This window comes from Plectropomus leopardus, chromosome 6 (assembly GCF_026936395.1).
Source record: "Plectropomus leopardus strain MGB_pleo_1.0 chromosome 6, ASM2693639v1, whole genome shotgun sequence".
NCBI lineage: Eukaryota > Metazoa > Chordata > Actinopteri > Perciformes > Serranidae > Plectropomus > Plectropomus leopardus.
The window spans coordinates 29143312-29157212 of NC_142181.1; the positions used below are offsets into that span (position 1 = coordinate 29143312).

General features: G+C 40.8%; 2 protein-coding genes across 5 annotated transcripts in view; one reads left to right on the top strand and one right to left on the bottom strand.

Moving 5' to 3' along the window:
* Window positions 1–138: 138 nt before the first annotated feature.
* On the bottom strand, window positions 139–7232 carry slc25a15a (solute carrier family 25 member 15a). Of its 4 annotated transcripts, none has more exons than XM_088079172.1 (8): window positions 7072–7232; window positions 6917–6962; window positions 6642–6721; window positions 4401–4547; window positions 1850–1990; window positions 1582–1757; window positions 1337–1495; window positions 139–461 (listed from the first exon to the last, which is right to left on the bottom strand). In XM_088079172.1, exons 1-8 carry the CDS (start codon window positions 7098–7100, stop codon window positions 340–342), a joined length of 900 nt encoding a protein of 299 aa, XP_087935298.1. In that variant the 5' UTR covers window positions 7101–7232; the 3' UTR covers window positions 139–339. The 4 variants fall into 4 exon arrangements, with proteins under 4 accessions (XP_087935298.1, XP_087935296.1, XP_087935297.1 ...); XM_088079170.1 differs by having other exon boundaries at window positions 4401–4659; window positions 7076–7230; XM_088079171.1 differs by having other exon boundaries at window positions 4401–4659; window positions 6917–6973; window positions 7070–7200.
* Window positions 7233–8234: 1002 nt separating this feature from the next.
* Window positions 8235–13901, top strand: part of foxo1a (forkhead box O1 a) — a 29242-nt gene continuing 23575 nt past the window's right edge. Inside the window, exon 1 of the mRNA XM_042486281.2 lies at window positions 8235–9647. Within this exon, the coding sequence (XP_042342215.2) occupies window positions 9006–9647 (642 nt within the window). The 5' untranslated portion in view covers window positions 8235–9005. The remainder of the gene's footprint in view (window positions 9648–13901) is intronic.

Here is a 13901-nt window from a genome sequence, read left to right on the forward strand (position 1 = left end):
CTGCTCTATGAAGTTCTTCTATGATTTAACAGGCAAAATCTTTTGTGAGTGCTCACTGAACAATGTGTGGCAAGGGACAACCCAGAAATCATCGGCCATGATGAAATGTTTTCAAAGGTATTACGCTGAGACTTCTGGTTGTTAACATTAAAATTCTATTTTAAATTACTTACATAAATTTAAAATCACAAAATATTCAAATACATCAAATATAGCACTAATATTTCTTTGGTCAAATTTACTCAAACATGTAAAACACAATAAAGCTTTTGGTCAACTCATTTTAAAAATACAAGGTGACAAGCGCAATACTTTCTTCAGGTGCAGTGATCCTCCACGTCAGTAACCGACTGAGTCCATCATAAACTTGCGACTGAGCTCATAAGCCAGGAAAAGGGCCCCGTTGGCAGGGAAAGTGCGTATCATGGTAGGAGTCAAGCCCGAGTACAGAGCAGGGAATCCTGTGGGACAAGACAGTGTCAAGCAGCCACATAGGCCAATCCCCACAGAAGAATCAGACTCCCAGTTTGGACCAGTTAGTAACAAGAAGAGCCCACAGTCTGTTTCACAGCCACGATGCATTTAGAGGTTTAGAAGTCTTTTTTCTAAATACTGTAGTATGACTTTTTTAAAATGCTTTTTCTACATACTACACCATGAAGTTTTTATGATTTTTATATCTATTCTATGGCCAGTCATCAGTCATTTTCTGTAACCGCTTGTCCTCGTAAGGGTCGCGGGGAGGCTGGAGCCAATCCCAGCTGTCATCGGGCGGAAGGCGGGGTACACCCTGGACAGTTCGCCAGACTATCGCAGGGCCGACACATATAGAGAGACAACCATACACACTCACAGTCACACCTAAGGGCAATTTAGAGTCATCAATTAACCTGAGCTGCATGTCTTTGGACTGTGGGAGGAAGCTGGAGACCCCGGAGAGAACCCACGCGGACACGGGGAGAACATGCAAACTCCACACAGAAGGGTCCCTGCCCGTTCCAACTGGGATTCGAACCAGGGACCCTCTTGCTATGAGGCAACAGTGCTAACCACAAAGCCACCGTGCCGCCCCTATGCTATGGCATTTTTAATATTTTCTACATACTACTACTACTATACCATGACATTTTGTATGATGCTTGTTTGACATACTATACCATAATATTTTTATATAATAATTATAATTATAATTATAATTATAAAATATAATATTTTTTAATTTTGAGAAAACTAGCAAAATTATTTATTTTTGTCTCGTAAAATGCAAGAACTGTGCCTTTGAGAAGCATATCCATCTAGGTAAATTATCATTTTAAAATGCAGGTTCCAATCTTACCCTCATTGCGTATGATACCCGTGAAGGTCTTCCTGAAGCCCTCTTGCCTCCCAGCTAAAGAGTAAACCTGGATCCTGGACTTCACACAGTCTATGGGATAGACCATCAACCACAGACAAGCTCCTCCAAATCCACCGCTGAACATGAGTGGAAGAACACCTGCAAAGACCAAAATTATTTTCCGGAGCAGATCACAGAAACATGCTTAAATCATCAATTATAAACAGAAAATATTAGAACCATACCTATACTGTCCTTGTCCGTGCCCATGTAATGGGCAAATTGGGACCGACACAGTTCATAGGCCCCAAAGAAGCAGAAGTAACCTGGTATCTCCCTCACCATGGTGGACGTCAGTCCTTGGTAGAAACCCAGCGGACCGTCTGTCTTCAACACTGTCTTCACAACTGTCCACACTGTACTGAAGTCCCAACACAAAACACAGTCCAAAGTCTATCAAATGACACTAAACATGTTCTACTCCTTTGAATGTCTCGTTTTGGTCTAACTGACCTTTTCTGTCCACTTGTGATTCTGCCAGATGCTTCCATTTCATGCATGGCCTGCAGGCGACATTTCACCAGCTCGGTGGGACATATCGCCATGGAGGAGAAGATGGAGGCTAAAGACCCTGCGGATGCCTTCTGAATATCACTGATGAGCAATGATAAGAAGTACAATACAAGTAATAAACAAAAATGGGTTTTTAGCATGTGTACATGAAGGCTACCTGCCTCAGTCTTTAGGGTCGTTTAGAATAATTAAATTTTTAGATGAAAAACATAAATTCCTTCCTATCATAACCACAAATAAGAGGTCATTTGCTCTGCTGACACACAAATGCCGCACATTTACACTAAAGTGCACTAAAGTACACTAAATGGAATCATGTAAATGTACCCTCTACGATTAAATTCCCTGGTCCAGATCTGATAGAATTGTTTTCTATCTCAAAGAGTGCAAACAAAAACCATTCAGTCCACAAAGTCACCTTCTCTGTAAATATCAAGGGACTGGCTCCTGGCTGCACATTCAAAGTGTCTTGGAATAAAGTGCTGTTAAGATTAAGAGTCCATCCCATCTAATATTTTTGCAACAATTCACAAGACACATGTTGTTCTTTGTCCCAATTTATTTTATCTTCTGGTGCTACTCACTGGAAGTTTGACATGGATATGTTGAGTCACAGCAATGTCAAATATTTGACTAGTAAAGAGGGTTCACATTATAGAAAGGTTTGCTTTTAGATTAAAACAAGTAATCATTTTCAAATTCCCATTTAAAAAAAACATTTATTGAGTTTAAGGGTTATAGTAACAGTTGACACGTCTGTATTGTAAAACTTGTATGAGTTCTATTTCATGGTGCAACTAAGCAATTAATATTGTTTGTGGTTTATCTCACACTTAATATTTAACTAATTGCTTCTCCCTGTTACAGCTGTACGTGTTCTTGTCTGGCTTTCCCTTTAACTCTGCACAGGTAATGCAGCACAGCATTACCTGATGAGGTGCGTTGCTCAGCTAGGAGCACCTTGCCTGGCAAGGAGCTGATAAAGAGCTCCTGTGCCAGCAGCAGAACAGAGGGGCCTCTGGCATGGGGACTGCTTATCTTGCTGCCTATTACTCTGGGATTTTATTGTCTTATTAGCATGTTTTATGTCAATAAGTTTCATGGATTTAATTGTTTTGAAGGTGTCTTTTATGGTTGATTTGGATCAGTGGTGAAGTGTTGTTTACCCCACTGAGCTTCCCCGTAATGGGGGTCAACAGTCCTCAGAATACCCAAAGATATTATAAATTAAATTAATATATGTTAAAATAGATAAAGTGAGCGCTGCTTGGCTCTAATGACAGGTGCTCTTTGGTAAGACAGGTCAAAGTTCAAAAACACAAAAAAGTCTCAAATTAATGCACACAACCATTGAGAAAAACAGCCAAGGCACTCCATCTTCAGGTAAAATAAGCTCCATATTTCCCTAAAGCATAACTATATAATTAAGCATATGCCCTTTTTCCATTGCTGTTTACAATAATATTTTACAATCTCCTGCAAACTGTCTAACTTTCAAAAGAAATGAATTGTGACGTTTCGGTAACTAGACCTTCATTGGGCAAACTAGTTATCGAAATGTTAAAATAAATATATTTCTTTTGCAAGTTAGACAGTGTGCAGGAGTTTGTCTGCAAACTGTGTCTTACTGGTCCATCTCCTGCTATACACCTGTTTTGAAACAGATGTGCAAGATATTCTTCTGTTTACAATCATATAAAATTGCATGCGAAAGACGCCTGGTGCTTCCAGCCCAGCACGGCTCTAAATCTCTAGCTAGACTCTTCTCTTCTGTTGTTCCCAAATGGTGGAACAAACTTCCAAACTCTGTGCGTTCTGCTGAGTCCCTTTCTACTTTTAAGAGACAATTGAAAACTCAATCACCCAAGCACCTAATGATTATCTAGCACTGACAAAGTTGTGCGATGTTGTATGTTGACTGTCATCGTAAGTAGTGATACTGAGATTGTTGAATCTCAGATGCTGAGATCGCTACTGGTTATTACTTTGGTTTCAAAAAAAAAAAAAAAAGGGGGGGCTGTGCGGCACTTCTGCCACTAGACGGCAATACCTGTAACCAATCACACCTGAAGCACTTTTTGCACTTACTAAGGGTTTTTTTCCTTAAGTCTAAATTCTTGCTTGTGTTGTACGTCGCTTTGGATAAAAGCGTCTGCTAAATGAAATTGTAGTAATTGTAGAATTGTAGAAAATTATGTCATCACATCTAGTAGTGATGTAGCATTGCACAATAGTGCACCCTGAAATGTTTACTACACAGGGTGTTGACAGGAGAAGCTGCAAGTCATGGAGGACATAGAAGGAAATGTGGAGGAGCTGAGGAAATGTGGATTTTACACTTATGATGAAAGAAAATTCTAAGAAGTCACACTGATGCTCACAGTCCTGCCTAATATTAATATTTTTTATATTGCTTGTGATGTTGCTCCTCAATATAGCCAGTAATGGAGCTTATCATCGAAACACAAATAAATACAAGGATATGTCAAACCTGAGATCAGCCCCTTTCTCCATCCTAGACACAAAGCGGATGGCATCCTGGCAAAGACCATAACTCAAGAAGAGCACAGCGTTCTCACTGATGTTGGCTATGAGGGCTGGGGTTGTGCCTTTGTAGAGACCACGTAGCCCCACCTGCCTAAAGGTGGATATGAAGCAGTGGATGAAGCCGCGGTACATGGTGGGGAATGTCTGCATCTTCACCTTTGTGGTGTCAAACGGCTGGCCGCTCAGCACACAAGCTGTCCCACCTGAGGAATGATTTCAAGAGGCGAGAAATGCAACTAGTGCCACAACTTATCAGACCAGAAGTGCCCAAAGATGAGGTCCAGGGAGCAGCTGGAACATTTGACATTTTTTTCAGTCATTTTGGTACATTACTTGAATCATCCTTAACATTTGCAAAACAGTAAGTGCATTTATCAAAACAAATCATACAGCAAAAGCCTGTAACTTGCATAAAATCCTTGGTTTCTCTCTCAAAAGTAGATTTTTATGTTGATGAACATGTCAGTGCCATCAGAAATGTGTAGCCATGTTGTCAATATTACAGCACGCTCAGTGTTTTCTGATGTAAACTCTGGTTAAGTAGGGTACATAACATACAGAAATGTATGTATGAGAATGTTTGCAAGATATTTGTCAGGATTCAAATTAACAACCTCTTGTTCACTGAGAGACCATGTTATTGCGATACGAAAAAGAAAAGACGGGACTTTTTTAAAGCACTGCATAGCACGAGGGGGAAAAATGTGAGAGAAATGTAAACATAGGAAATACCCCTTAGGGCAGAGCTGTACATGTAGCGCTGAAGCTGAGAGCTTTTTACAGAGCTGGTTAATCACTGGTTTATCTAATGCTTCACACATTCACCTTCAATAAGTCAAGATTAATTTAAGAGAAATTAATCATTTTTTCAAAATAAGTCTAATAGCATTATGTTGAAAATATGTTTTACAGATTATGACAACTGTTTCACCATTTTGCATGTGGGCCTAATGACTTGTGCAATGAACCGACAGACCTTTTTCCCACTAAAGACATTTTGACATGTCACAACAGGAAAAGCACAGGTGTAAATAGTGAAATTAATGATGACTAAATCCCATTTCCCATGTAGCTCCTTTGATTTCAATGTCCTGGTCTTGTGCATGCTGGCTCACTGTACCTCTCAATAGAGCACAGGCATTGTTAGTGTTATTTGTATTGTGTGTTATTGTAGTGCTTTTGCTACAGTGACAATCTAAAATGTCTGCTGTGAGAAGGGCCAATAGCTAGATGTTTTGTGCGGTAAGACCACTCAACAGAGAAGCTGCATAATGCCTTTTGATCAACATGTGCATAAGCATTTGCAGTTGTTCAAAAGAGAAATTGCTTTTATGATGTGCAACAGTGACTAGATGATGTGAAGGGTGAACAAGTGTTTTTGAGAATTTCAGTCATGATCTGTGAAATGCACCAGTGCAACTGAGAAAAACTGTCCTGTCATGCTTCATCAACTAGATGCACATACAGCACACAGACCCACTGTGTCGGGGAGATTTAGCCTTCAAAAACATGACTTTGTAGATACATAAATGTGTTTCTCAACTAATGATCTGTTCTGCACACACCACATCTATTGTATGCCGGTCAGTCCTGGAAGAAGGAACCCCGCTCAGTTGCTCTTCCAGAGGTTTCTACCATTTTTTCCCAGTGACCTTTTTTTTAGGAGTCTCTGTTTATCTGCTGTGACGGTCCAAGGACAGAGGAATGTCATATGCTGTAAAGCCCTCTGAGGCAAACTGAGATTTGTGATATTGGGCTTAAATAAAACTGAAATAAACTAATGCTGCTGACCTCATGACTTCTCCCTGTGCAAAGCTAAACTGTTCTCTCTTACTCCTAAATAGAGGGGGCATCATTCTTTAAAATATTATCAAAAGAAAATCACAAGTTTGTTTCTGGTTATCTTTAGCAAGCCATCATCTAAATACAGTTTAAGTATTATTTATAATACAATATTTACAATATTTATACATAAAAACTGAGATCAAACACAGAAGCCATTTTTTCTCCAAGAAACTGAAACTTGTTTCTGCAGTAGATGGAGGGGCAGCGGTGGAAGTAACACAGTGGAAACCCAGGAAGAAAAACTGTTATTTGCGCATGCATTGGATAATAGTTAACATTTTAATAAGTAAAATATCATCCTTTAAGTCATTGAGGATCAATGGTCTAAACAGTAACTCACCTGCTGCTCCAGCCAAGAAATCGATAATCGCCTGGATTATGGGATGTGGAGCCATGATGGTTCGTAAAAAAATTGTGTTCCTGAAAAATTACGCCATATATCAACTGTGGCATCATTTTCACATACAAAGACAAACGTGTAAGTATCTGTAAATCAGTCACTAATCTGCGAAAATATAAAGCTAAAAACTTAAAGAACAATAAAGTCACAATCGAATCGGTCCTGAAGACTAACAGGCACAAGACTGGAAGATTAAATACAGTATTTCTGCTCACCTGAAGTCTCCTTGGTGTGCTGTGTGCCACTTGTTCTGAGCGTAATCTATGTCTCCCACCCAAAAAGAAACAGTGAAAACATTTATTGCACTACAGGCTGTCACCTTGCACATGGACACAATATGAGCTAGACCTTATTGAATAGACAAAGTTACCTACACACTACCACATAATAGGTTTCCATATGAGCATCACCGTTCGCAAAAATGTTGCTTTGTTGGAAGCAGGAAAGTGTTTAAATCTACTTTAATTTCACCCATGCCTTGGGAGTTTGTCTTTCTGTACTTCCGCGTTCTTAAAAACGTCTTGTGAAACTTCTTTGCGGATTGCGACAGGGCTCGCCTGCCTAGCGTAAAACTGTGCACTTGACGCACACAAAGCGAGTAAGGAGTTGCATCAAGCTGTCCAGGGGGAGTCAAAATAATTCAGGGAAACATATATTAATCAGATCCACGTACTTTCTGTATTTAAAATAACTTTTAACATCTGATGGCACTGCTGGGATTTTTATTATATCTTTGTTGACTTATCTTTTCGTTGGATGATTCATTGGTCGATTTAAACGCAATTTATTTCATTTTGAAACTAACAGATATGTTCTACATTTTTGACCTAGAGTGGCTTTGTACTGTTGATGTGGTTGGAACAAAGATAGCCTGCTGCATATCTTAACATTTCATTTGATAGCCAATAAGTTACAGCATGGAGTAGCTGATAAGTAAATGCAGCAAAAAAGCACACACAAACAAACATGTATTTTGGTGTATGTTTTCTGTCACGGTTACTAAATAGAAAGATAAATGCGGAAGAAATGCTGTTCGTGTCTGGCTGTAATACCTCCCACTCGCCACAAGATGTTGATGAAGTCCATATTTGGCTGAGGACAAGTTGACAGCTCTTGGTTTAACAAGCTGTCCACCTACAACTGAAGACAGAAACGGTTTTGTGGAATTCATTTAGCACTATTCATTATTGTTATTATTATTATTATTAAGCAGCGATATTTATAGCTGGATTACCCCGTGTTTCGAGAGATTTTATCTAGAAGCGCTATGTTTTTGTTTAGGTTTGTAAACACTCAAAACTACTTAAAATGACTACGCGCTATGATTATTGGCTACAGCAGCTGAAGCAGCAGTAATAGTATTTATGTGAATCATTTGTATAGAAAATGTCAAAGCCTACTCACAAGGAGTGGTGTGGGGTTGCTGCCTCAAATGTAAGTTGTACATGAAAAAGTATTACTGTCATATCATATGGGATATTTATTTTATCAGATAAATTATACCAAAACTATGTTTGACCCCACTGAATTAATCATTTAGGCTGTGAAATGAGAAGATATTGTCACATGAATTACATTTTATCAACGGCATGACAAAAACAAATAAGTCTTTACATCCAAACACAGACATGTAGTGAAAAGTGCTCTATTAGATATAACCACAACTCCCCAGATGTAACGTGAAAAATATTAGGCTGCATTTAGTTTTGAAATAAATTACCGGTGGGATTATACATTTTTACTGAGAAAGAAACAAAGCTGACAGAGAAAAGTTTTTTTTTTTTTTTTTGCTCATCAGATTGGATGTTTACTAGACGAAAAAATGAAAACAAGGACCATTTTTTCATCCAACTCTTTTGATGCCGTTCATTGGAGCTCCTCTGCTGTCAATCAGATGTGGGCGGTGTCAGCTGACAAACGATACTTCCAGTAAGTCCTCACATGCTGTACAACACAGAGAGTCAACAGGCTGGACGACGCGCACACGGAACATCACTACGAGAGGATAACAAAAACAAAGCAGCGGCTCACACACCGTGGACACTCACACAACTTTTTTTTTTTTTTTTTTTTACAGGAAAGTCCTTTTTAAAAACCGACTTTTTATGATTGTTTACACATATTTTTACCGGCTTGGGATGTGACTTTCAGAGCAGACTTTGCGCCCAGGCGGAGCACCGTTTTCCCGGACAGATTTATCTCGTGCTCGCGCACATTTCAGAGGCGAAGTTGAGACTTTTTCGGGGCGACAGGTTCGTCGCATTTACGTGACATTGTAACACTTGGCGCCGTCACCTCTCGACCATGGCGGAAGCGGCTCAGCAGCCACACCTGGTGGAAATCGACCCGGATTTTGAGCCCCTGTCACGGCCCCGGTCGTGCACTTGGCCTTTGCCCCGACCTGAGTTCATCAACCCGGGAGACTCCAACACGTCCTCGCCGGTGCCGTCTGTGAAGCAGGAGCCCACCGGCAACGAGTTCATCAACAACTTGAGCCTGCTGGAGGAGACCGAGGACTTCACGGAGCAGAAGCCTGTCATCCTGTGCACCGATTTCCAGTGTCAAGAGAACTGCGTCCACCAGCAACCTCCACAGCAGCAGCAGCAGCAGCAGCAGCAACATCAGCAACATCAACAGCAGCACCCGAACCCGCAACTCCCGCATCAGCATCAGCAGCAGCAGCAGCAGCAGGTGCCTCTGCTCTCCTCCCCGGTCGGATCGTCGTCCTCAGCGGCCGCGGCTGCAGCTGCCGCCGCTGCCCAGAGGAAGAGCAGCTCCTCCCGGCGAAACGCATGGGGGAATATGTCATATGCAGACCTCATAACCAAAGCTATCGAAAGTTCTCCCGAGAACAGACTAACTCTGTCTCAGATTTATGACTGGATGGTGAAGAGTGTGCCTTATTTCAAGGACAAGGGAGACAGCAACAGCTCTGCAGGCTGGAAGGTACGTTTGTTTTTCTTCTGTTTTGGTAGTTTTATTCAGAAGATACATTGTGCGTAAGAGTGTGGAAGTTTACAGCATGGCTCATTGCTGCTGATTGTGCCTGACGCAGCAGCTGCCTGTGCCAGATCTCTTACAAAGTTTTCCAGAGGAGAGTTTTAGTTTCTGTGGCACTGAACGCTGACAGGGACTTCATTGTGTTGTATATGTTTTAATCTCCCGCGGTATTACTGTAATATCCCTCCAGGGGAGTCCTAGCTTCTCTGTGGCGTCCAATAGTCAGTTTACTGTAAATGCATTATCAGAGTTCTTTATTCTTTATCTCCATCTGTAGGCGACTTTATTTCATTCTTTTCATTTTATTTACACTTTATTTCATCAGAAAAAAACCTCTTGAGATCAAAAATGTCTTTTTCAAGAGTGTCCTGGCTACAAAATCGAAATATACAACTCAAAACAGACAATATAAAAAACAAAAAGAACAGGAAATGAAGTTCCTCTAAGGAAGGACCAAAAAGTATGTTAATATATGCTACAAGTAAACCATTAAAACAATAAAATATAAAAAACCCAGCAAAGATTCACCCTGACATTGGCATTAGAAGGTGACATACAAAAGTCTTGCAACAGTGCTTTGAAATGGCCTAGAGGAACCAGTGAGCACAGCTTGTCAAGTCCTTGTCTCTTCTGCAAGGAGATCTATTTGGATAACATTAGGGTCTTAAATTTTTTCCTACACTGACAGAAGAGCATGCATAAATCTGTGGAGTTGTTGATCATTTGCTCCATGGTCTTGTGAAACCATGTCCCTGTTAATTGTCATCCATCCAGTTCATGGCAATTCAGTAAACTGGCCAATTGCCACCATGACCTCCAACAGTCATCTGACTTCTCCCTGCAGTATGTGATTTATATGAGTCTGCTGACTCAACAGGGTTTTTTTTCTTTTTGCCTTATTGCTTCCCTCAGTGTGCTTTTCGAAAATGCTTTGACTTCTGGCATAGACAGCTCCTCTCTCTGAGGGTACTATAAAATTTATGATAGATTTTAAGGCTAAATCACAGTTTTTCATATTATTGAGTGTGCCTTGAATGAAACTGTGTTTGGATGTGTTGTAAGGAGATACCAGAAGCATTCATGTGTCCTGGAAACAGTCCAAAACATTACACAAGAGGGAGACTTAAAATTTCTGATGTGGTGTGGCAAGCCCTCCCACTGAACACTATTGAAGGGCGTAAACCTCCCTTTGGGGACACATAGTTTTAGTGGTGTCTGACAGTAAATTGATGACAGTCTACTCTCCCAGCGGGAAATCATATTAAGCCTGCATTCACACATGGAGAGATTTATTATGGCTTCCCTCTGTTATAGGCTGTCTGGGGTTGCCAGTGAAATTTAAAGCAGTTGTGTGGAGGTTTTTTTGTCCTCCCCTTTCAGAGCAGGCTCCCATGTTTGAATCATGTGACACATTCATGTCAGGCACAAACTGAGAATTTCTTGTTTTTAGTTTTAAATGAATCACATAGACAGATACAAAAGATAATAATTCAGTCACAATTTTATAATTTTCCATACACCAGTTTTGCTTTTTTTTTGTTTTTAAAGTTGACTGTGCACAAATTTTCAGCGACGCCCTGCTTCATAATCATCCATTTGACCGCAGTGTTTATAAAATGCGCAGAACTTGTGTTGAGCTGTCAAATGTAGTCCTGTCAGTCAAATTATATGAGAGTGGAAAAACCGCATCAGTGTGGTGAAATATACCCAGTAAACAAAGCATGCACTGAACACGTGTTGCTGGGGTGGTGGTGATGCTGTCCAGGTTGTTCCTTAAAGGAAAAGCAACATTTCCTATCATTTATTCATCAGAATACATGGATACTTTAAAAGGTTGAGCATCTGTCCTGCTCTTTGGGTTGTTATGATTTATAGGCAAGCTGCTTTTAACTTAAAACATGCTTTTCTGATCACTCCATTAACCAGAGTGGCACACAAATCGAACTCTGAGTGTGAACAGTGTATGTGTGTATGTGTGTGTGTGTGTGTGTGTGTGTGTGTGTGTGTGAGAGAGAGAGAGAGAGTGTGTGTGTGTCTCGGTTATGCTTACCAATACAGGGTCGCTTCTACAATAATATGCCCTCCGTTGACATTTTTGCCCAATTAGGTAAAGATGCTGTTAGTCAATGAGCATAGAAGAATTTACACTATTAATAGGGATGCATTGGTGTGGGAAATTTAAAGTGAATGGACCCCAGGATAATTATCTGTAAGTTTGTGGAAGCTAATGGGGATTCGAAAAAAGAATCGAAAGGCAGTGTGTGGTAATGTGACACCTCGAAAACACACTCACACAGCACTAGTCTCTGAGAGTCTGAGGTTGCGGCATTTTGGAGGAAAAAAATCAGGACTGATGTTGAATTTAGAACCATCTTTCCCATCGTTATTTTTTAATACTATGTAATAAATTGATGAGAAAGTCTTGTCAGGTGGCCACAGGAGTGTCAAAGGTATCCGGCACCTCATAACCATGAAACACGGCAATGAGTATGAAACATGGCTGTGATCAACACTCTCTCACTGGTTACAGTGTAATTGGGAAGTTATTATATAGCAGAGTGTACTCAAGACAAGTGACTGCAACCCTAACCCAAACAAAAGTAGATCATTTACATTTTGCAAAGCATGCAGCAGAGTCACACTGACAAAGACTGAGAGCCTGTCTCTGTGTCCTCATGATTTACGAAAAATAAACACAAGTTCTTAGCATTTTTCTGTTTAACAGTTATTGTGATTGCAGCTCGGAGAGGGGCGCTCAGCCACAGCCTGGGCTCGCTGCTTATCCTGCCATGTTGGGGGTGTAGACTGAGTAATACTGTGGGAAAGCAAAGTGCCATTCACTGCTGCGAGGGGAGTTATTCATAGAGCTCCCCTTGGTTTCATACAGGGGGGCTATCACACATTGTCTCTTCAGAGCGAGCTTACTTATGAGCCGGGGCGAGAGCCAGAGTGGAGCTGAGGAAACATGACAATGTGAAATGGTAATTTTGCGGCTAGCCATGTGTTTTATTGTTGTGTTTTTCTTCTCAAATGGCCTCTTGATATAAAAAGTAATTTCCAGATGGCTTAATTCATTCATTAGTAATTAACTCCTTGATTTTCTCAATTTAAAAGTTGCTGAAATACACATATTATCAAGTATAGCTTTTTCATGTCCGCCTGCGTTGTTATATTCTGTCTCGACTGAGGTGACATGACTAATTGGAAACAGAGAAGTATGCAAATTGTGTGGCAAACCTCATTCCAAAGGCAGCAGCTTTGCAAAATTACTCAAGACATTTAAACAAAAGATCTCAAAACGATTAACTATCAACCTTCGATTTTGACTGAACCTTCAAGAAAGAATCAAACGACCTTAGGGAGTGCTGTATGTGTTCTGTGGTTTGTGGAAATATTGGGCAGATTTGCTGGTTGCACATCAAGTCAAAAGTGAAGTTTGTGGTGGCTCCTTTTGTACTGTAAGACAGTGATTATGATGACAGAGGTCACGACACGATTGCTTTGTTTCTAGGCACCAGTGAGTGTTAAACACCCTCACACATTGATCGTAAATCACTTTAGGTTGAGTCTTTTTAAAGTTAAAAGGGATCATTTCTCTGTGTCACTGATCTCTGTGAGCAGATGGGGCTCTCCTGAAGGGAACGGGTTGCAGCACATGAAGTTTTCATTAATCTGTGATTAAGGCTGTCTGCTCTGTAATTGTTTGACTCCGAGCTCGTTTCACAGCGCTGCTGATCCTCCACATTCGGTCGTGTCTGAACTGAGTCATGACAGCCTCCACACTTCTCGGGCCGTCTGCGACAGTGTGAATTTTGAGGACAGTTGTGCCAGGTGGGACCAGCTTGGAGAAGCTCTCCAAGTGGACTGGACACTGGCCCTGGCACAGGGCGCCATCCAACAGGAAGACGAACAGATGGCACAAATTATGTATTACCAAACCTCTCTTCAGAGCTGATTACTTATTTTTAATAATGTCCCGTTCCCATTTTTCTTTATTTCACACCATTTTGCACTTTTCTTGACTTAGCAACCACTCAGAGTGATTAACAACACAAGCTAGCATTCACACATTCACACAAACACACACGTGCACACACACACACACACACACACACACACACACACACACACACACACACACACACTTTGATACGCTGGTGGTGGCAAAGGCTATCATTGCAAGATGCCACCTGCTCATCA

What these genes read in the sequence shown, in the direction of transcription:
- slc25a15a (XM_088079169.1), bottom strand. Translation starts at nt 7,029, where the DNA reads ATGTGCAAGGTGACAGCCTGTAGTGCAATAAATGTTTTCACTGTTTCT. An exon ending in GCACACCAAGGAGACTTCAG is followed by an intron (nt 6,722 to 6,916) that starts GTGAGCAGAAAT and finishes GTAATTTTTCAG; the next exon opens with GAACACAATTTTTTTACGAA. An exon ending in TTTCTTGGCTGGAGCAGCAG is followed by an intron (nt 4,660 to 6,641) that starts GTGAGTTACTGT and finishes ATCATTCCTCAG; the next exon opens with GTGGGACAGCTTGTGTGCTG.